Genomic DNA, 24372 nt, shown 5'->3' with positions numbered 1-24372 from the left:
TGCGTGTTTGTTGAATGTGTTAGTGTACCAGTGGGACACAGTGGACAGGTCAGCGTGTTAAAGTCAAGCTTACTTAAGTTACTTGGAACAGGACAATTCTCCAGGATCCAGGCTGGGATCCACCAGTTCTGTGTGGCCGGGGTTCCTCTGGGCATCAGGGTTCTTACACGTTTTCGAGACCAAGAGTTTACCAGACTGACTACAAAGTTTTCAATCCAGTTTTAGACATTTCTCCTGTAAACGCAGGAGTTGACACAGTCTACAGCAGGAATTCTGTCAAGGTCAAGGATGAGAATACAAACCTTGCTGGACAATTTGTAAGATGGACGGTTGAGGAAATGGGTGGATGGATGGGTGGATGAGCAAGGAAATGGCTGGATGCATGAGGAAGGGGATGGCTGGCTGGATAGATGGGTGAGCAAGGAGATGGATGGATGGATGAGCAAGGAGATGGATGGATGGATGGATGGATGNGATGGATGGATGGATGAGCAAGGAGATGGATGGATGGATGGATGAGCACAGAAAAGGGTGGACTTTGAAATTGGTGGATGGGACAAGGTGATGGATGTTGGATTGGTGGACAGATTTTGGGATGATAGTTGGCAGCCAACAAACAGATGGATGATGGACAAACGGCAAGGTGGATCTCACATCGATTTCTTGACAGTGTGATGGGATATTAAGTCTGGGAATGGTTTTTTTCCCCTCTTTTTCTTTCTGTACTTGCCCGGATCTGGAAAATGTTAAATAGTAATTCCAAACTTTTCCATGAACTTTGCTCAGGAATTCTGAAGCATCAAAGCTAATGGCTGGATCTGGCAACCTTAAGCAGTCATCCAGTCTTGTGTAAAGTCAGAGTAGGAAGGAAACGGGCTGATCTGAAGTCCTGCCCTGGGACAACATTCAGATGATGGATCTCCACTCTCAAGCCCAATCCCATTGACTGCACTGTTTTTTTCTACTCCTCTCTTCTCTCACAGCTATAGTTTAGATTTATCCAGACTTCCCCTGACTGCTTCTGTTTTACATATTCAGGTAGAAAGCAAAATACATGGCACAGGTAGCCAAAGTACAGTAGTTCTAAACAGCGAAGCACAAGAACTCATAACTCAAAGTTTAGAATCTACAAAAGGATAAGAGACAAAGATTTTCTTTATCTCGTCTTCAAAGTGCTTTGCTCTATCTGCCTGATGGTGCATGTTCATGCGTGATGCACGCAGTGCTGGCAGTTCATGGGTTCACGCAGTAAGTAAAGTAAGCACAGAGTTTAAAGTTTAGCGGTCTTAATTGGTTGAGTCTGGAACCCCTCAGTGTTCCAGGCCACCGGAGTCTTAAGCTTGTCTTAAACACACAGGTCTAATCTGGGACCAGATGTCTTGTCTGGTCTCTGTTCTCCTCTGAAAAACAAGGAGCCCAGGCCAGAAATCTCAGCTCTGTCTGCTGTGATTTGCTCTCGGGACAATTAAACCTTTTTGCTTTATGAATGATGCTCCAACAGTTCAAACTGTGTGAACAGTTTGAACTGTTGGGAATGAGAAAGTTACAAAGGGAATGAGAAAGTTACAAAGGTTTAAGTTACTGCAGATCTTTAAAGAAGTATGCCAACAAATTTGCTGTTTGTAGTGTAACCTTCATCTCAAAACATTATACATATATGTAGAAAAAGTTACAATTTTCAATATGTTAAAATGCAGTTTCCTATGTCCAAATTATTTCAGCCAAACCTCCTTACCTTGACTTCTTAGACCAACTTCTTCATTAGAGCCTTGCCAAAGTATTCACATCCCTTAAACTTTTCACATTGCTAACTTACCTCCATTTTATTTGGACTTTATATGATGGATCAGCCCAAACTAGTCCTTAACTGTGAAGAGTGTTTGTTTTCATCCCCCCCCCCTTTTTTTTTATTCTGACGCACCTGAACAAAATCAAGTGCAGCCGCCTTCATAAAATTTAATCTCAGGATAAAAGGAGCTGCTCCTTTGAAGACATCAGAGGTTTGTTGAGATTATTAGTGAACAAACATCACCATGAAGAGTAAAGAACACAGCTGACAGGTCAGGGATAAAGTTGTGAGGAAGTTTAAAGCAGGGTTAGATTAAAACAAAACAACATAGAAATAGGAATGTCCTTTAATATCTCACCGTGGGGGAAAATCGGGTGCAACAGCAGTAAGTTTGAGATTCACACAAAGGTAAGCAAATTTATACAAATGAGGACAAGACTGTAGAGTAAGGGCAAATTTACAACATAAGATAAATTATACTGTGCTGTTTCTAAACATAGCTACTTGGGTTATGTGCAGCTGAGTAAGATTTTTAAAGAGAAAAAAGTCTTTAAAGTGCAAACATTTCTGCAACAATGCAATTCAAAGTGCTTTACTTGATAAAACAATTGGCAATAAACATTACATTTTGTCAAATGCCATCATCAAGCAACTAAACATCAAATATACGTACATACTAATGTTTATTTGATGTATACCTCAATATGTTCCTCCTTGAACCAGAAGACTTGGTGGATCGTAAGTATTTAAATAAGAAATTAAATAACTATGCAAATGACAGCAGAAATGTTTCGAAATTAGAAACTGGGCAGCAGTTATGTTAACACTGAGTTTGATTCTTAAGTCTTGCAGCTGCTGGAAGGAAGGATCTATGTTGATGCCCCTTTGTGCACGTAAGATGCAGCAGTGCTTCACAATAGGAGCTTTGCAGTTCAAAAACTGCTTGATACATGTGATGGAAGACATTGTCCAACGGAGACATTAGGATGTTATTTTTGCCAGGCGTCTTCTGTCTTTCATCGCCTCCATTGGGTCGAGGGGACATCCTAGCATAGAGCTAGCCTTTCTGTTGAGTTTATTTTAGGGATAACGAGATCCTCTGCTCAGGTGGGAGAATCTGTTGACAGGATGTTTCTTGGTGATTCAGATTTAGTATTTGAGCAAAAGTGAAAAGTCAAAAGAAAGCCTTGAAGAAAAAAAATGTAACTTTTTAAGCCTAGATGCAAAATGCCATTCACCCTGAACATATCACTGCTGTGGAACATGGTGGTGGCACCGTCATGCTATGGAGATAGGAAATTGGTCAGAAACGATGGTTGGAGCTAAATCCACGACAGTTCTGGATGGACACCTGTTAGAGGCTGCAGAATCCTTACGACATGGGATGAGATTCACCTTCCAACGGGACGACAACCCTAAAACATACAGCAAGGCCTTCTATGGAGTTGAATCTTTGAATTCACATAAAATGCATACAAGATTACAGCTATAATGTGACAAACTGAAAAAGATCAAGAACTATAATCGCTTTTGCAAAGCATTGCAGGTTTACCCGGTCACTGGGAAGTCGGTTTCCTGAAAGTCTTCTCTCTTTGTGCCGTATAAGGATGACCTTACCGAGTTAACTCTAAAGATGAGGTCAGTTCTATACTCGGAAACAGCCATCGGCGGAGCGTTTATTGCATTTCATATCTCAATCTTTATCTGGCTTGTGAAGAACCAAAATAGAAGTAGAGACTGGGCCAGCTATAATAATGACAATAAGGTGGAGGACTGCTGTGAGATGGACACTGTGAGATTATTCTCTAAGTGGAGTTGCGTGGGACTTAATCTTTATAGGCTCGTCAGTGCTGAGGGAACATATGGAGAAGGGTTCAGTCTCTCTGCTGGAGACTGGTGTAACGTGGGCGTGTGTGCCGTAGTGTGTGTGTTTGTATATATGTTAGTGATTTTTAGCCTGGCACAAGGTCTGTTGGCGTTCTAAACTTCCTTATTTGGACTGTTTCTCCATTGTTTCATTGTGATTTCCTTTCTCTTTCCCCTCTTTGCATTTCTCTTCCTGATGCCATCCCAGGTCACAGTTTTTTTTTTCTTTTTCCCTTCAGCTTTCATAAGTAAAATTCTCAGTCTCATGCTATGCTGCGGCATAGCATGAACAATTTGCACGAACACAATTGTTCTGTGAAAGCCTTGATCTGCCCTCAATCTCATTAACACCAGTGACCCTGGAGACGTTTTCTTTTTTAAATTTCTTATTTAAAATCATCCAGTAGAGTGCTCTGCATTTCTCCACAGTCAGAACTGGTCAAAACTGACTCAGTAGTGTTGGTCTCCACCTCTCGGTTAAGTGTAAAGCGTGTTACAGTCTATAATTAAGTTTATTCATGCACTTACACAGTAATCCTCTCTATTGTGTCCAACAGAAAACATGCTTATTTTCATGGATTTCAGTATTGTGGTACTGCTGCATGTGAATTTTACTCTAACAGAGCTTGATATTGTATTTAGAGATGTTTGTCAAGAAAAAAATATCCCTTTTGGTGAAATTAGGGAGTGTAAACTTGTTTTGATTTTTGAAAATCTTCTAGGGTCGCATTTCTTTTAAAATGGGAATTCCCCATTGAATCCCTTCGGTCTTGTCATTTTGATTCCTCTGTCTTATTTTTGAAAGCTGTCGTGTTAAAGTAATTAATCTCCTAATAACTCCATCCCCTTAACTTAAAACTTTGAACAGAAACTGAGTTTAGATATTTACATCAAATTTAGGCTGTTGTTTGGTTAACATTGGCGACTGGAATGTTACCAACGTTCCATTGGGAATGTTCATTAATATGAACTGAAGGAAATCTGTTCATATTAATGATAGTGTTGAATATTGTAAGGCTATTTATTTTAATTTACCCACATTTTCATTGATTGATATTGTTTTTCCATAATTGCCGTAATCCCAGCACTTTCCCTGAGTTCTGGCGTCTTGGTCACAAAGATCTATTTCAGTTTTGCACTTGAACAACAAATGTGTGCAAAACTTTGCCAATATTCCAGTAATGTTTACAAAACACAATTTTGCAATTGCAGTGTTTCCATTAAATAAGAAACATTATAAAATCTTAGGTGAATAAGTTTGTTCACATGACAAGTTATTAAAAACATGCTGTCATGATCAATCAACAACTTCCTGTTGTCGTCTTCTTTGTGATTTGCGCCAGTGCCAACATCCGGTTGTTGATCTGACTTCCATTGTGGTTTTGTGAAATAAATCCATTGTGATACAGTCAAAAAACCACCACATAATAGTGCCAACACTTTTTATCAAAAAAACTTCGAAATTGACGTTTCCATGAAGTGAATTTATTTTTCAAATTCTTAAATTGTGCAATTATTAGGTCAATAGAAATGCAGCAAGTGAAAGTTTGTTTCCTGGACAGATTGGAAAAATATATAGGCAAACAAAGGTTTTGAACTATTATACTGTTCCAAATATAACTGAGCGGTTTTTTGCACATATTGTAGTTTTGTATAGCACTGATGAAACCAGAGGGATTTTCTGCTGGACAACACTGGGATGACTTTCTTTGAGTAGATCAGGAGTAGTCGGCATTCAACCAAATTCTGCATTAGCAATTTCTGTTTGGCTAAAGCTCATAAGCCTTTGTTTTTCCGACGGTGAGTCTGATGGATAGTTCTGTCCAGCCAGATACTTGAGCTAAGAAGCTTTACAGAATATAACCCAACTGAACTTGCTATTATAGGAAGTATTCTTCGTCTCTTTAACTGTTGAGCCGTGATGAACAGGTGAGCTTTTTAATGCAAGACTGACGGTGGTGTGTGTTTTTCATAGCTTTTATTTTGAAGGAAATAAATTCTTTGTTCCTAAAAGCAGAAAAATTATAAATTCTTTTAAGAGATCTTCTTAAGGCACACCAGACAAAACGAAGGTCGTCACTGTTTACAAGAAAATATGCAAATCTAAAGGTTCGTCTTTCGACGAGGCTCTCCCTGCTCAGCAAAGGTGAATATCATATTACACAGAAACAGGTGTTGCGGGATTTCCACACGTGACTGCAGTTTCAGCCAGTTTGCAGTCAGGGATGAAGTCATTCGCATAAACGTCCCACAGCTGGAGGCTTATTTTTCTTCAGTCTTTCCTCACGCATGTTTTCCTACCATCCGTCTCTCTTACGCACTCCCAGAACTCTTGGCTGTCGGAGAACAGAAGCCCAAACTGTTCCTTGTGCCTTAACTTTGACTCCGCTTACCCTTAAACAAACAAATTGTCGTCATCTGAAGGGACATGCCTTTAAAACTGTGTGTTCTCTAGGCCTTATTTGATTGTGCTGAAGAAGGACTTGTTTAACTGAGCTGTTTTTAATGCACAACTTTAATCCACTTTTGCTTTTTAAAATCAAGAAAGACGTCAGGCAGTAAACCTGAAACGACTTCAGTTGATCAAAGAGCCTTCCAGCGTCTCATTGTGTTAAAAGGCCAATGGTGAGCTGCTTTTCTTTAAAGTAAGCAGTAGATAATTAAAGGGACTACGTTAAGGTCAAACACACACACTTACACACACCTTCTCTGAGGGGAAAACAGAACTGCAACCATTTATCTCTGAATGTGTCCTTCCACACTTCTAACCTCCACCCTGGCTAAATGACTGTTTATGAACATTGCAGCCTTCCACCTGACAATAACTGTACTTTCAGCGAATAAGTGTTTTTGATTCCCATTGACTCTGTTATCGGTCTCTCAAAGGTAGAACCTCCACTGCAATTTCAGCCAGATTTTTCCAATTATGGGATTATTTCTGTCAACAAGTTGAGGAGTGGTTGTTGGTACCTCTGAGCTACTGGTTCAGGGATGGACTGTTAAATTATACAGTGCTTTATGGAGATTTCTGTCAGAAAGGATAGTCCCTTTTACTCAGATGGTTCATGTGTTGTCTCTTTGCATTGCAAACTAAACAAAATGTACCTTTTGGGAGTACATTGCAATACTTTAAATGCATTTTTAAAGCGATCTCACTTGGGGGTTTGATATTTTTTGGGTAACTTTTCAGTTTTTTTTTTTTTTGGACTAACCACACTAGCTACATTTCCATCCATAAATTTTCAATTTTTAGACTGTAGAAACTGGGTCAAATTCTTTCACAAGCTTCACACAATAGTTTTCTGGAATTTTGGCCCATTCCTCCTTCAGAGAACTGAACCATGTCAGCTTCTGCTGGGAATTCAAATACTTTTTTAAATCATATTTTGAAATATCACCATAAAAAAAAATAAGCAAAGCATGTTAGATTCAAAACAATTTGTTTACATGTGTGCCTTGGAAAAGGCAAATTGTCTTTGTCATCTTGGAAAAAAGTGTTTACTTTTTAATGTCCAATTTTTTTGCACTTTTGAAATGTCAACATGACATTTAGTGGTCTTATGAGGGGAAAAAGGCTGTAAAAAGTTTAATAAGCACAAGTAATAGCTCATTTATGGAGTTTGGAAATATTGGCTACAGTTTTTTCCCTTTTTTTACAACACATGTTCAATTCAAAGCAGGTTAATTTTTTATTTTTTTTCTTGAAGTCCAGTTTTTGCTACTCAAAAAGAAGCATAATACAGTTGACCAAAGTTATAGTAGAGTWAAAAACTCAATCTGAAATATTTTAGATAAAACTTTACGTGTGATTGGGGTGGGGGTTCATTTGGTGCTGCAGCTAACACTGTAGAAAAGCTGTGGTGTAAGAAAGTTTGGACAGCACTGTTTGGTTGATAATGCTGTTCCTTGGAACATCTTAATCAAGGTGAACTTTCTTCACTGTGTTTGTGTTCGTGTCACTTGATGGGACTCTGTAGGCTACTAAGTTCAGCCTTATCAGATTACCTCTGGAAAACTTATTGGAAAAAAAAAAGACAAGAAGGGGATTTTAGGCTGACGCTAATGCTTTTAGCTGCGACCAAAGTAACAGAAAACTGAACACCTAAATTTGCTGCTCCACCATTTGTGGCACAATTGCATAATTAGAACATTGAAATGACATAAATCAGCTACACGTTTATTAGTCTCAGGATCTGATTCCTGATTTTCTGGTAAAGGGTTAACTTCAGCCTCTGTTGGGCTGCTTTTGCTAAATATAACCTCCAACCTTCACTCACATGGCCACGCTGAAGCCTTTAACTACACCATGTATGATGACACTCGGCTTCTCCAAAAGGCCTCGTTTACAGTCCTGTCATTCTCACACGCACTTCTCCTCAGCGCACCATTGATACTTCAGTGAGTGGGAATTACTGGGGATCCAGTTCATTGATGATTGACACACAGAAAACAGTTTTGTCTTCTTGTTTTTGTCTAACTGTAATAATTTAGAGGCACCTTAGTTGCCTATTTTCAAAGACATTTGTTTGGCTTTCAAAAAAATCTCAATGCTTTATTAGAAAATCAATACCTGCCTCTTCTACGAGGAGCAATGTTGAGAGAAAAAAACAAAAACACAAATCAGCTTATTCTCATTTTTAAAATCCACCAGATAACTAAAGAAAACGTCAGTGTTGAGAATTGGATGGGTGTGCAGTTCTTTGAGTCTTACTGTCACTGAGATGTCTTCAGGCAGCCAGTAGACTAAATAAAACCACAACTTGTTTGTTTTACAGTCTCTATAAAAAGGCTCCACAGTCTTGTTAAAGTTGTACATTGTTTTGATGTGGAAAAGAAGGCAACAGTTTTCTTTAACACCACAGTCTTTACAAGTGGAATCAGAATAATTTTACAATATTTTTTTATTTTAGAGTTTTCTAGATTTAGCCTTTGTATTCATGAACCACCAGCAAGCAGTATGAAACTAGTTGGCTTTTGTTTTTAGCCAATCAGAGGAGAGTTACAAGACATTTATAAGACATGTTTTGTACAGCAGTCCAATTGTAATCAAGTATGGTGTACAAAGGCAGCGAGGTACTACAGGGCGTCACTCCAGAATTCATAAGGCTGGTCCGGGAAGCTGCCAGGAGGCCTTGGGCAACACTAAAGAAGCTGCAGGAATTTGTTGGCCACATGTGAAAACTGTCTACTGTATTCTTCCTACGTCTGGGCCTCAGGATGGTCTAGAGTCTAGACAAATTGACGTTTTTCTCAGGAACTTCATATCCAGACTTGGCTAAATTTTGCCTTACTATTTACTAAGGGTGTACAGACTGATCRAGGTCAGGAAATGTTGCAGGATTTTGGAAAATATAAAATCCCTGATTATCTACGTTGGTTAAATTTCCCCCCAAAATTATTATTATTATCAAACCAAAAACTCTTTGAAGGAGGGTTGCATTTTATTTGGAGCACATGCAGTTGCAATAATATTACTAAATATTTCAGTGACTAGATAAATGATTATTCACTCATATATTTTCCTCTTTTATATCAATTTCTCCTTAATGATGTCCCCACCTTTTGTCAGCTTTAACATCCAAGTTATGAATGGCTAAAGTCGATCACAGCCAACGTTTTCTGACATGCAGAATTGGAATTCATGACAATTACAATATTCTATCCTACAAAATGCCACTTCCTGATTGCATGCATTGGAGTACCGAGTGGGATTAGGCATCTTTTACATCTGTACTTTTTAATGAATCTAATGAAGGAAGTACAGGCTTGATTAGACCCAGAGGTCAGCAACCTGTGGCTCTTGGTCTTTGGCCAACAATAATAAAGAATTGAACAACATCTTAAAATGTAAAGGTAATAAATAAAATGCTAGCCTTAGCAGCATTTTACACTAATAGTGTAAATATTTTTGTGAAGTATTTTTTTGTCTTTAGGTTGGAAACTATGTTTTTGTCATCTGAAAATTCCAATGACAAACATGTATTCATTTTATTTGATTTTCTTTATTTTGAACCCCAAAAATAAGATTGGTTTTCTGTCATTTAAAATCAAAGAAAATGTCCTACAGTATATTGTAAAATACATATATATGTATAATATGTGTGTGTGAATAATCATGTAGTTTTTGTTAAGTTGGTTAAAAATCAAAAATGGCTCTTAAAGTTGTAAAGGTTGCTGATTACTGGGATGGATGATATGTAGAGGTATTAATCACTGTTGCCCATGTGGCTACTTTTATGGTTGGTCTTTTTATTTATTTTTTTATGAGACAACACACAAACTCCATCTTTATCACATTCGTTTTACACTCTAGCTTTACTTATTCGACAAGCTTTACGTTTCAGCATTAAAAACAATCAGTGTTAGTTTTACACAGAAACGTATTACAGAAAGATGACACAAATGGCATAAGAAAAGACTATGTCATCAGAATTTAGTTAGTTTTTAGTAAAATATACTGGAAGCCTCATTAGGAGGAATGCAATAGAGGCTGTGGTGAAGGCAAAACATCAGCTGAGATTTTTTTTTAACCAAGGGCATATTTTTTTCTTTTTTTGTGTGTTGAGAAGGTTCAGTATGACTTGGAGGTTTTGAATACAAACCTAATCGACCATAAGACATGGAGTTTTGCGAAGGGGTGATGGGAAGGAAATTGGACAATGTTCCTGCTCAGAGTCTAACCTTCTGCTAAGAATGTTTTTCCTCATATGAAGTCTTTATTCAACTGACGTAACTGTGACGCGTTTTATAATGGTCTACATATTGTTTAAGGAAGAACTGATTAAAATGTTTTTCAATGTAGGTACTACTGACACAACAGACTTGGTATTTTCTGCTCTTCGGATTGCTTACAAAAGGGCCCCTTTATTAAAAACTGATCTTAAGAAGGAAGATAAAAGGCAGGCCGTCCGATTTTTCTGCCCCCCTTTCACTCCCCTTCGGCTTCCCGCTTTGTTTCTGTAGTAGGTGGAAATTGGCCCTTGTGTTTGCAGCCGCGTTCTCATCCTGCACGACTGCTCTCTTCATTAAAAGGGAAGCAGCGCGCTCAAAGCTGCTTCAGATTATTACCATATGTCTGCAAGGCCCGGAGCTGAGCAGCAAACCAGCTCTCATCCTACCCTCTAATTTCTTATCCCAAAATTGGACATGTGGGTCGCTATGTGTGACAACGTCCCTCCCTTCCCCCGGCCGGTGCAGTACGTTCTCACAGTATTTCTTCTCCAGTTTTAGACGCATAATAGCAGTGCTTGAACATTTCAGCAACACTGGCGGAAAATATTATGCTTGACGGGAAACGTCTCTGCATGTTGCTTCAACCCCTTCAGCTGCCCTTCAAAGATATCGAGTTAGTGGAGTGCATTGTCTCAGCTGAGTGTTTTGTAACTAGGCTTTCTGTGGCCCATTCTCGCATCCAAGAGGACCAATGTGTTCATTGTACCTCCACAGAAATGACTGAGCTCCCTCTGCACAGAGCTGGTGCTTTCATGGAAGGAAATAAATCTTTCAAGACCCATAAAGGGCGAGGGCACTAATCAATGCAGAAAAATGTCAGCCGTTTACAGTTTGAGCAAAACATAAAGAAAATCCCCTCTGGATGTAGGAGGGTGCTCAAAAAGAGATCTTTGTGTCACCCGGTCCAAAAGCCATTGGCCTAGATTGCCCATCCCAGCATGCAACTCACCTCAGCATGAATACAACACTTGTCCGATGGAGTGGGCAGAAAGCCCCCCCGTCATTGCCAGGAGATCCTACACATGAGCTGCTTGGCTCTCACAAGAGTTGTGTGCAGTTTGAGGAAACTTTACCATGGATGACATCAAGGCTCAAAGGCAGCCGCAGGAAAGGAACCGTTACTTACCCCTGGAGATAAGATTGCGACACCTTTTAGCAGCTGGACGTCTGTAATTTTAGTCAGGAATAGCCCGCTTAAATGGATTAAAAGAGGACAGCAGTTGGTGCTTGACAGCGCCCAGTGGGTGGCTTTTCAGTGACTGATTAGTGGAAAACTTAAAAAGGTCCATAGGATCAACAGGAAGAGGTTCTGAAACAGAAGGGCCATAGATGGATGTTGGTTGCTTTGTTGGTGGCACTGGAGAAGGTGGTTCCAGGCTCAGAACCTTGGAGATGTAATGGATTGAATTGGTTTGCTCTCTTAATTACACATTTATGACGGGTCAGATTCAAAAAGTTTAAAGCAAGTTTTAGAAAGTGCGTGCCAGAAGAGTAAAGATGCAGAACATGCAGACGGCAGTTAAATCGGTTGCCAGGTTTGATTTTTTTTTTTAATACATTGGAAGTATTTAATGCAAGACATTTGGTTTAAGTGAAGATGGTGGTTTATAATTATTGTTTAGTACAGGTGAAGCTCAGTTTTGAGGTAATGTTTTAAACACACACCTGATATTCATTACTGTATAAAGAAGCCACTCCTTGAAGATGTTTCTGTACTGGAAGAAGCGAGGAGAATATGAGCTGGAGGCGTTGATGCCTCCCATCACACAAATGACAATGGAGCGCTACTCATGGTCGTCATCACTGGACGTCATCCATGATCTGTCTGGTAAGCTCATCTCTAAATGGGAAGATCAACTCCTCAGACTTTGTGTATCTGGGAACAGGAAGCTGTATAATGGATGCAGCATGATCATGTGGATTCAGTCAGACGGTACATATGTAGTTATTGAAAGGATTTGTTTGGTTTTTTTTGACGGGGCTAATGTTAAATGTCAGAGTTATATATCAGGACAAACATGAAGTTAAAATTGTTTTGAGATTTTCCAGAGTTTGTACACTTCTTGCTTTTCTGCAATGTAATTAAGTCGAAAAAAATTTAACCAGGAAGTCTTTAAAAATAATTATAAAATAAATTGGGTCCACAACCTCTCAAAAGGTAAAAGGAGAATCCATTTTGGAAAAAAACCAAACTTGTAATGCAAAAAAAAATAAAAAATTCATCCATCCATTTTCTGCACACCCTGCACAGGAGGGGTGCTGGTGCCTATCTCCAGCAAGCGTTTCGGGTGAGAGGCGAGGTACACCCTGGACAGGTCGCCAGTCTGTCTCAGGTCAACACGTCAATAATTAAAATCCACAAATACTCGAGACTCCATCTCAAAACACTTATGGCTGCCTGTTTTAATAGCCAAAAATACCTTAATGGCATTAATACACTCAGTAGAAACTGTTTTCACTGCTGTACAAACTATCTGCTCATGTCAGGTATTAGCCAATCAGCACTGAGGAAAATAAATGCAACTCCTGGATTGCAAATGCCAGCCAATATTGTGTAAAGTAGCATTACAAATAACTATTCCAGCTTCCCACGCTACATTTTCTTTCAAATATTTTAGATATGTTCCGTTTAAAAATCTGTGACTAGGTGGAATTTCCATGAATAACTTGGTGTTTTATTCCTAAAAACAGAAACGGACATGGCTCCATGGTACTTCACACCCCAAGTACAGTATCACCTTATGTAAAGTAGTTATATTTCCTCATTGCTTTACTCTTTAGTAGAGTGAACTCACTAAAGTGGCAGGACTATAAGGTCATAGACATACGAAGGAAATTTGGAGTGAGATTCGACACACATGAAATATTTACCGGTGAAGAAGTGCATGGCTGAAGCTAAAAGGCTTCCTCGTCTCGTCTCAGACGTTTTTGATGTGGTACAGGGGCACTCACTTCCCGCTGTGCTGCCCAGTTCATGCCATTAGGAAAAAGGGAAATTACTTTAAAAAAAGTTAGACAGGAATGTCCTTCATCCTGTTCTTTTCTGCCAGCTGGTCTTTTGGTGTTCTAGCTACTGTTTAGATGAAATCAACAAGAGGAATGCCACATATTAAACTGTAAGCTGTCAAACCTCATCTTTTACTATTTTTATCAACTTAATAAAAACATCTTTTAATGTGGTTGTGATATGCAGCAGCAACAACAACAACTTCTGTATTAAATATATTTTTGTGATCATTTGGAGCCAAATTTGGATTTGGATTTATTTGATAGGTTCTGGATCCAGATGATGAGTTCTGAAATGCTCTTCTTTCCTGTATGCCAGGTCTTATTTTGGAATAAACAAATTTTCCACCATTTGCATGTGGAGTCCCTCAGGGTTCCGCACTTAGTCCTGTCCTATTCTCATTATATTTGTTGTCTTTATGATTATTTTTTTGGGGGGTAGGGCGGTTATATATAAATAGTTTTTCTCCGACTGCCTTGCAAATAACATTCAAATGTCTATACTCACACAATGAAAAAGAAACAACTCCCTATATATAGATAAATTAAAAATATAGGTATTTTGACAGTGATAAAGCAGAAGTTGTCATTTAAACATTAGACTCTCCCCATGGCCTTTTGAAGGAGGCCTACGGCTGCCTACGGCTGCCCTTTCTTAAAATCTTGGTATAGTTTTTCATATCTCCCTTAAATTAACTTAGAAAATCTGTTCAGTTGTTAAAACTAACCCTTTTTTTTAGTTACAACCTCATTTTTTCTTTGACTGTGAAATACTTATTTATGCTTTTATGTTTCCTTTAGATTGGTGAGCTTCATTATTCCGGGTGGTGCAATATACTTTTTTTTGCTTTTTCTTTTTTACTAGTCTTATGTGTTTTTTACTGCTATGAGACTGTTTTATTGTGTAGTAGAAGTATCAACAACTATAGCTTATGATGAAATCTGTGTTTTAAGGATATCATTTGGAACTTGGTGAGACAATTAATTTTTTTTACACAGTTTTGCTCATCTTCCTTTCTGCACCCTGCTATGTTAGCAACCAAGTTGGTTATAACTTGGTTATAACCAAGTTAAAAGCACATGCTTGCATATCTCAATTTTCCTTGAGGTTTGTTGCTCATGATACCTATAAAAAGACTAAACTATGGTCTCCAAAGGCCTTGCATCAAATAATGTATTAAACCAGCCACTGTACTTTCTGACATGAATACCTCAGAAAATTAAGCAATGCATTAAGCTCCTCGTGACGCGTTTTAAACATGCAGAGGGGCTGTTAAGGTCTTTGCTAATACTTGACCTCAGTGTAGGAGTCACTGTTCTTGCATATTTACAGAGAGGTGGAAGAATCTTACGTTTTCACATTGTCATTAAACAAATTTTAAATGAGTCTGGTCTTATTCAGAAATTTGTCTTGCAGTCAGTCTTGTAAACCGTAAATCGTTGAGTGCTCCTCCACCCTTTGGAAGCGTCTGCACTTGTTCTGTGGTTTTCAGTTTTAAACGTGGCGACCCCAGGTTTGCTCAGATGTGGTGGACGAGGGAGAAGGATGGAAGGAATGAGTAGGAGAGTGGGTGATGCACATGTGTGTTTTCACCAACAACATTTGGCTAAATGGGAGGGTGCTGCCCCCGCTGCCACTGAATACTCAGCATTAAAAACAGCTGTGTTCAGCTTGATTCCTCCACCTGTACTGGAGAGGAAACCTGTTCCAGGGTTCTGTCTTCACACTAAATGACTTCATCATCCTAAAAAAAGTGCAAAAAGTCTAGTTGTCTGTAAAGACTATTCCACATTATCGCCACGTGTTTAAGCCTGGCGGGCTGCAAGTCTTTTCTTGCATCCCCACCAGGCTAAGCGTTAGGGTTTTTTTTATACACCTGTAACAGTGATGGCAAAGTCAGGCTAGAGTCTCTTTGACATGATTGGAAGTGCAACGACAACACAGTATGGTCAGTCTGTGCACACACAGGGAGGCTGAGGTCAGGGTTTTTTTTTTCTTCTTTTTATTCACTTGAACTTTGTAAACATTGCCAATCTACCTGCTAACAACTTCAGCGAATTAAGTGACCAGTCACGGGCTTAGCAAGTTTTCTGGGGAAAACCATGTATTCCATATTGGTCATATTATAAGAAAATCGAAACATAGGCAACATGTAATCACAAAGCACAGAGGTCACAAACATTGAAACATTACATGGTCTTTAGATTAACTCAAGACATTTAATGCAGAATTACTGAATTTTGAACAAGATCAGCTTCAAGAATATTTTGAATTACTTAAAACAACTTGATTTGGAAAAGAAATGTGTGTAGAGAACAGTTTTGAAACTAAGTATATGAAGTGTTTTCATGCATTTGCCTTCTTCTTTGCCATCTTGCTTTCTTACTTCACAGCTTTTCTCGCCTCTTTGTGCTGATGTGTCTGTTTCTATGCCAGCACTCCTTGACTGCATGCCATCCACCTGCCTCCCATCTGCACCAGCCTTTTCCCTACTATCCCATTGCAGGGAGGTGTATGTTACTTTTTGTTGAGGATTGGGGGTGGGGAGACGGTGTTCGACTAATAGAAACACTATGTGAAAATGAGAGGAGTTAAGCCCTAACAAAGGCACTCATAAGCTCTGCTCTTCTCCGTGTGCCATGACGAGACCTCACTTAACTAAAGTCAGAGCCTCGCATTCTTAACATTCCTATGAAAAAAAAAGGCTTAAATCTAAATATGTTCAGTTCAGCCTCTTCTCATTAACATGGAGTTATGAAGTTAAGAGTTCAGGGAATGAGGGAGAGGTTTAGCTTTGGCAAAATTCGGACGATGTCTTAATCCAAAAGTGTGCAGTTTATTAACCTACGTATGACTTGTAATACTGTATACTAGTAACCACCTTGCTGATGAAGGCGAACAGGAATGACGTTCAGTGCCAGCAAAGCTTGTGGGGGGTATCTTAAAATCCCAAATAAAAGCCAATCTGATTGGATTACGCAGTCTGTTCCTCTACCCTAATGTAATCCGCTATTGATAAGTAGCTTATTGCCTTTAGTAGTCGTCCCCCCTTTTTACCATAAAGTGTAACACTTAGTGAAAATCTTATTCATTTGAGTTATTTGTTTTGCCATATTTTTGAAAGGGTACTCAAATTTATTAATCATAACGGGGAAAAGAAAAAGGTTGATGTAACTCACACAACTTTCTTCTACTACAACTACCAATATGTCACTGGATCACATTGTTTTCTCATGTATGAAATGTTACACAATGTTGGGGGCATTTTCTTTCCTTCGCTGCTAATTTTTAGACTTATCTGTTTTCCATAATCTTACTGATATTACTTACAAAGTATATGTTTATTTTCTTGCCTTGTAAAAAGTGTTCGCTGTGGATTTTCAGAGTATTCATCCTGAATTGATGTAAGGACTTGTCGGTCCTTATAAATGAGGACTTCTTTCCTCATCAAAATGATGCAGATAAAATTCTGAGTTTTTGTGTAGACGACCATGCAGCACCATATGACCTTTTTTTCAGTGAAATCATCTAAGTAAGAGTGGTATTATGTTCCCTACTGTCTGTTTTTTGGATAACCTTCACAGGAGTTGGCACACAGAGGTTGTTTTAGTGGGCCACTTTCAGATGAGCATGACGTTGCGCTCAAATTGTCCATAGGCAGAAAGAAAATCTACTGTAGCGGTGTGCTGCATTAATTCTGATGAAGCTTTAGGCTGAAAACTCCCCGTCGTTTAATGATCTCGATAAGAAGATGCTCAGGGTTGTCTGATTTTTTTTGAGTTTTCTGAAGTATATATCTTTGCACAATAATCTACAGATGATCCAGAACAGTCAATAGGAACAGAACCAGCCTTCTTTAACAGGCCGCTTAGCCTATTTAAGTCATTGGCTCTGATATTTTTACCCAACAAATGATTGAGTTGACTTGGAAAAAGGACTTGTATGAATCTCAACAGACATTGACAGCTGTTTTGGCATGGAGCAAAGTGCAACTGGTATACAAAAAGCGGCAACGTCCAATACAGTCGTTCCCTCACAGTAAAAACCATTAAAGGGTGAAAAGTACTTACTGTAGGGGAAAACCCAGATTCATTGGGTAAACAAAATAGTGTGTACTGCTTGTTATGCAGTTCTGCAGGACATTCTCAGGAAAATGAAATGTGAATTATCAAAGTGAACATCTTCCAACATGACTAATGAGTTTACAGACAACTGTGTGCACTTTGTAAAGCTTCGTAGTTCTTTTCTCGTTCACTCCACCCTTGATTTAATTGTCTTTAGTTGTCAGATTCATCAATTTCTCATCTTCAAAGTTTTTTTTTTTTTCTCCACAAAATTTGCATACAAATTTAAGCAGAGCAGTTGAAAAAGATCTTGAGATGAAACGTAAAACTTCAGTGTTTCTTCTCATATTCTCATCACAGGAGCTAACAGGCTCCACAGTGCAGCACAGGAACTGCTGTGGGCTCAGTTTTCCTGAGTGAGTCACAGTAATAACAGATTTTAGGCAGTGCAGTTGGCAAATGTGATGTTTAAAAAGCAATGAAGCAGCAAACCCTGGACTCCAGACATACTTCATGTAGGATATCACAGTAAAACCAGAAAGAACATGCTTTAGGGATGACTTTAATGACTTTTCTTGACTTTCTCTTGCCTCATTGCTTAGTCTTTTCCCTAATTAATAAGCTTTTATTATTTAGGATTTACTGTAAAATGTCTCATTTCCTGCAGCCCAAGGATATTTATTTCAATATTTCTAAATATGATTTTTATACAAGATGTTTTTGCTTGTAGCAGTAGAACATTGGTTATTAAAATTTCAGATCTCACTGAACATTTTAACTTATGATTTGCCTTTGTAGGATACAATCTAATCCCTAAATTGAAGGAAGGATTTCGAATTAAGAGAATGCAAAGAATGGAAATGGAAACCGATACTCTCAACGCGGTTGATTTAAGCTGGCCTTGACTGCTCTGGCTTATTTATGGGTACCTAAAGGATCTTTCCCCCAGGCAGTGTCTCGTCGAGCTGAAGCAGGCCAGCGCAGGGGCTGTGCGGACGCGACACACAACCGTCTCTTTAGTGTGCAGACTCATTGTCCGCCGTCACGTGTGTTCGTGCGCTGTGTGTGCTTGTGTTTGCTTTTTTGGCTTAATCAGCAGTGCTGAGTTCATGGATTCCAGTTCATCAGAGAGAGAAAGTCGGAGAGTCAGCAAGATATGAACAAGTAAGAGAGAAGATGGAGGTTCAGCAGATAGAGCTGTGTTTTACAATGAAACCAGTAATCAGGAGAGGGTTGAGGGAAGGTTAGCACTTAGGGTGGGAAGCTTATTTAGGGATATCATTTACAACTCTGGTTATTATAAAATAAACTGCATTGGACTCTGTCTTCTATTAAATTAGAAGTTGAATTATCAAGAAATTGAATTTATATTTTTTTTTTTACATCAAAAGCAGAGCTTGGTTGTGGGGATTGCTTTCTTACAACAGTATTGAAAACGTTCACTAACGTACTCATTAAAATGTATTCTGAGATATTTAAAATGTTACTTTAACTATATTGCTGTCTTTAAAAATCCAGCATTTCATATTTATTTTTTTCCCCAACAACTCATGTTGCAAAAACCTTTAGTCTAAAATGTATATTTTTTAAATTTAGGCTACAAAACGAAGTTTGATTCTGACTTTATCTGTTCGTAGGTGTCGTATATTCATTTTATTTATTTATTTTTTGACAAAGCTTGGATGAAAAGGCTCCTGTTGTTTTAACGTAGATCTTCATAATAGCTCAAATTAAGTAAAAAATGTATAAACAATGTTATGATGTGTATCTCCAAAGTCGTGGATGTTAATTTTTTAAAAAGTGGGATTGCATAGAGCATGTAATTAGTGTCTTCCCTGCACTAAATAATTATGTAATTTTTTTCTAAAATGCTTTTGGACAAGATTTGTCTTTACTCGAGGCTGATGCTGCTTGTCAGAGCAATGCAATGGTGGAGCTCTGTTACAACTGCATGACATTATTAAACCTTGAATTTATTTAGGCTATTATGGAAAACAATGAGGGTTCTTTTTTTTTTTTTTTTGTTTTGAACTATGATATTTTCATCATGGTATTAATTCACCGTGATGAATTAATACCAGTTTCAAACTAAATATTTAATTAGCCATATAAATATTCAGTCTAACTGCCAATTATTTACATCTAAAATAAATATTTAGTAAATGAACAGGATGAAAATATGAAGCCTCCATTTTCTTTCTCTTATTACAGAATAAACACAAATTATTCTTAATGTTTGACTGTAGCTTTACAAATGGCACCCTACGGGTCACTAGTTACTGGTGTAAAACATAAGACACCAAAATATCAAGTAAAAGTTGAATGCATGGCACCTGAAATATTAAAACAATTCCAAATATGGCATCCAAGCATTATTGCACATATTAGTTGTGAGTTTAAATCTTATGCAGCTCTTATTTCTACAATGTTAACATAATATTGGAAAACTAAAAAGCTTCCAGTTGGTAAATTCTTAGAATTTCACTCAAGCTGATTTTATTTTATTTTTTGCACTTGTGGTTCATAAATTTCAGATTAAAGGAGAAACCGCTGCGTCCAGCCATGGTTAGGTTTTGAGTTGATCTGAAACATAGCATGGCCTCTGAACATTTACACTTCACTGTCAGGGTGATAACTTTTCCAGATCGCTGTGATCTGATATGTCACCAGTCAGGCCAAATGGCATTTGCTTTGTGCATAGCTGTGAAGTTTGGCTGTGATGCTGAAGGGTCTAGATCTTTGGGAAACACTTCATAAAAGCTGGAGGCTCCTTCTGCAGTCGGCTGCTTTTGTAAACCCACAGGGAACCATTATCCCTGAAGCCTTCTGGCAGTGGCCGTAGTCATGACTGAGAGTGCATTTCGGCCTTTTTCCAGCAGAGTGGAGACACAGGAGAGACATTTCCCCCACCTCACCTCTTCCCGGAAGGTGGTTGAAGTCAGACAAAATAGACTCTGCTTCAGCTGGATTACTGAAAGGTGTTCAAAGAAAGCTTTTAGCTCATATACTGGCAGGGACCTGAGACCAGATCTGCTGCTTGGCCGACTTGCTGTTTAGGTCGAGGTTGCATGATTGCAGTGATTGTCTAATGGGCTGATGTTCAGACTCTAATGTCAAATGAGGACGAATCCTCTTGGATACATGACGGTTACTGGGCACAACTTCCCTGTCACTATTCATCTTCTTTAAGGATGTTTTAGTTCAATTTACTGAATAGTGTCTGAACATTACCATATTAGTATAACAGTGCAAGTAAAAGTATTTGTCCAACGGTCAGGGCATATGCCTCATTACTAAAGCATTCGTTGTTTCACTCTAGTCTGTTTAAAAAAAGAAGTGTCATTTTATTCTCCATCTATCCTTTTTCTTATTAAAGGAAAGTCAGAATGGAGAAAATATTACAAATGCGTAACTCGAACTATCATTGCTGAGAGTCTTGAAATACGTAAAACTGTTTTCAGATGTATTTCATCTAATCTCACTGCCATACTCAGCAAAATTTGTCAAAAAAAAAAAACATGTCACACTACACATAATCATATAAAATCTAAATAAATTATACTGACTTTTGTGGTAACAAAATAACATTTTTGTTTTGTGAAAGTGAGCGCTGAGAATGGGATAATGGTTGGACTTGAAGAGTGAACAAAAAAGTTTCAGTGGATTTGTATTAGAAGTTAACTCGTACGCTGTATTTCCACATCAGTCATTATTACTGAGTCTTGCTTTTACTGTTATTTAGCATGTTAACATGTAGGCCGGCTGACCCGTTCCTGTGGGGAGGTCAAGGATTGAAAGGTATGCACCAATTACAGCGTTTTTCCATTTTCCTCTGACCTACCAGGGCTGTTAAATCTGACTGCATGACTAAAGGTGACATTTTCCGTTTGCAGCAGCACAGATTTTTGACCATTTCCTTCTTGCTGATGCATTATTGTTGTTCTTGGCCTTAAAGAACAGCCACAAAGTGACTTGATTTTCTCATAGCGTTCCATCTCCATTACAGAAGATCTACTGCTATTCCACCACTCATATTGCAATGACCAGCCGTCTTGGCGCACCGGAAGGGTTTTTGTCGTAATTTTTGGAAATTTGAGAACTTTTGCAAATGGCACCTTTACTGCCAGTCCCATGCCAATCTCTACTTCACTTTCCTGCTCTTACTTTCTCCTTTCCCCCGGTTATGTCTTGCTCATTTGGCAGACCAATAAATACCGGTGCACTCAGGGTTTCTGTTATGACATTGTTATCTTTTGTGTATGTGTCGAAGGCGCAGATGTAAACACTGCCTTTTATCGTGGCCTCAATGCAGCCAGTCAAATCGATGTTGGGGGTTTATTTGACAATGGTGATTTGTTGTCGTGCAGTTGAAAGCAGCAGGCTCCCCCATGATGAGGGCACTTTCCTACAATAAGCAGACCGGCCTTCCTCTCATTTACTCTTTTTGCTTCCTGTCTCTTTAGTCATTATTTCTCTTTGATGTTCTTCCAAAAAAACATCCCATCCTTTTTCCTTCTGTTTACCTTTCCATCAAGAAATCTCTTTAGCCAATTTCTTCTGCTTTTATACACACGGCCTGTCCGACTAACCGATGACTTTCTTGTGCTAGCAACCGCTCTCCGTTTTTCTCTACTCACTTCACCGTCGAATAAACACACACACTTTTAGTCTTAAACTTAGCAATGTATTCTTACATCCGTACCAAGAATGGTGTGTTGGTGGAAGTTAAGGCTGCTGGGTGGCTGATTTAATGTGTATTTATTCATAAAGAAATGTCAGAGTGACCCATGTGTTCTCTTTCAGATGATAAACCAGTCCAGGAGGAAGACTGGGTGGTTTGTCAGCACCCTGAGTGTCCTGACCACCGAAGGGCCTCTAAGGTAAGATTATTAAAATTCAACTACATAAATCTACCAAACATATTTGCATGGCAGTGAGAAGTTTGCCATAAACCTTTCACTTGGATGTTGTGGCATTTTTGGCTTCAAGATTTGAGATGGTGGGAAATTTGTTGACTTTGATGTATGTAATGTAGACTGTATCTTTGGTCCGTCTCTCTTCAAACACAGACAAACTGCAGCACTTTGTCAATGTAAGAGAATGTCTTAATGAAGAAGTCTGGAGCCAGCGGCTGTCTTCAGGGGATTGAATCAGTTGCAGTTTGGACAGTTTAAAAGTATTTTTTTATTTATTTTTTTTTTTTATCGGCGTTATGCTAATCTAACACTATGGCCTCAAACTTAACTGAGGCAACACACCTGTTTGTGTTGATGCTGGGCAGATTCTGGGCAGCAGAAGTAAGTTTAGAGATTTAATTTGATGACTAATAGTGTGTTCTGTAATTACTGAGGAACTGGTTTGCAATTTAGCTACGGTTTGAAGTTGTGACACTTGTAAATGAACCAAATCTGTTGACTAGTTCTTTAACACAATGGAAACTGAGAAAAARGTTAAGCAGTGCTGCTAACGGCAGATGAGACATGTATATGTTGTGTTTAAGAAATAAAAATTAACAGTTAAATTCTTTATGCATTAATCAGTCCATGACATCCCAGGTTTTCGGGCCTTGACCAAAAACAAATTTTTGGTCAATTTTTCGTTTCAAAGTGAAAACACCTTTTGCTACCATTACTGGCCATTATAATGCAAGTAAACATCAACATGGCTACTTGCTTCCTAAAGTGACCAACCATGTTACATGAATACATTAGAAGTAGCACAAATAATCCTTCAAAATAATCACTAAACTGATGGTGCTTGCTTTTACTATTTGAAATCTGTGTTTTAAGTCAATAATTATTTAATATTGATGAAAAAGTACTTCTTCCATTAGCATATTGTTTCACAATAACGATATATTTTTCCCATAAGTGAAATAATCTGCCAATGGAACAAGTACTTTTTCATAACTATAAAAGGATTATTGACTTTAAACAAGACCCTACATATTTCTAAAGAGATGCTTGTAAAATTAGTTTTTGCCTTACCTCAAAAAGACCAATCTTGGTGAGATTTTGTGTTTTTGCAGTGTTAGAGATGTTTAAGTGTGCCAAAAAAAAGCAAACGTGGAATAAATCTTTGAAGGGGCAGGGAGGCAAATATTTGAAGATGTTTTCACGGCTGGAAATACAATACAAAGAATAATCTGAAGGAGTCGACTGACAAAAATAACTTGCAATAGCTACATGACAAATGAAGGGGAAAAAAGTTTTAGTAAATTTTTATCTCTTTTATTAAGATTAACTACACATATTCCTTCATTGTTGTCGAGTAAAGCTTTTGGCTGCAGAAACAGCTTATGCACACATTTAGTTAGTGTAACTTCACATCTGTCTACTGATAAGTTCTGTCTACTCTGCGTAGTTGATGAATGTAAGTTTAGATGATGGCAATCTCCCACTTTGCCACTAGATGTCGGTAATTGTTGCATATTTTCTGTAATTGTAGCACACTGCTTTTATWATTAGTGGTTTCCTTGATTAAAAATTGACAAAGTAATGACCAGCTTTTTAAAATCATACCATAACTTTTCCATGACKCCATTCAAGTCTGCACTGAACCAGACTGTAATGGCAAAACTTGTTTTGGTTTGGATCGGACACTGATTAGGGGTTCGGATAGGAAAAGATGGATGTAGGCAGATGTGATTTGGCCTCTTYGCTGTGTGTTGTATCAGCAGTGAAAWAGGTGAAGCAGAGTCCCAACGCTGCTTTTGTTCTTTCAGGTGTTTGAAGGGGTGAAAGTCTTGGGGCTGTGTGTCTGGCCACCAGACTGTGAAATGAATTATTCCTTTGAAGCCACTGGTTTCTGAAAACGGGAGACGGGCCAGAAGGCCAGGGGAAACCGCCGTAGTGTCTGGTTTGTCCGTCAGTCTGGGTTGTTTTGGTTTGTCTGCTCCGCCTGGACGTCCCCCC

The 24372-nt window shown here is 38.5% G+C and overlaps 1 protein-coding gene across 3 annotated transcripts in view; it reads left to right on the top strand.

Annotated features, from left to right (window-relative positions):
• plekhg5b (pleckstrin homology domain containing, family G (with RhoGef domain) member 5b) overlaps window positions 1-24372 on the top strand; it is a 93330-nt gene that overhangs the window by 957 nt on the left and 68001 nt on the right. The window contains exons 1-2 of one of the 3 annotated variants that reach the window (XM_017306012.1): window positions 11948-12215; window positions 22262-22338. In XM_017306012.1, coding sequence (XP_017161501.1) covers window positions 12092-12215; window positions 22262-22338 — 201 coding nt within the window. In that variant the 5' untranslated portion in view covers window positions 11948-12091. Of the gene's footprint in view, window positions 1-11947; window positions 12216-22261; window positions 22339-24372 lie in introns of those variants that run through there. The other 2 variants (XM_008414542.2, XM_008414543.2) reach the window with 2 other exon arrangements.

The sequence above is a fragment of the Poecilia reticulata genome, linkage group LG7 (assembly GCF_000633615.1).
Source record: "Poecilia reticulata strain Guanapo linkage group LG7, Guppy_female_1.0+MT, whole genome shotgun sequence".
Classification (NCBI taxonomy): Eukaryota; Metazoa; Chordata; class Actinopteri; order Cyprinodontiformes; family Poeciliidae; genus Poecilia; species Poecilia reticulata.
This window is presented reverse-complemented; position numbering and strand designations above follow the sequence as displayed.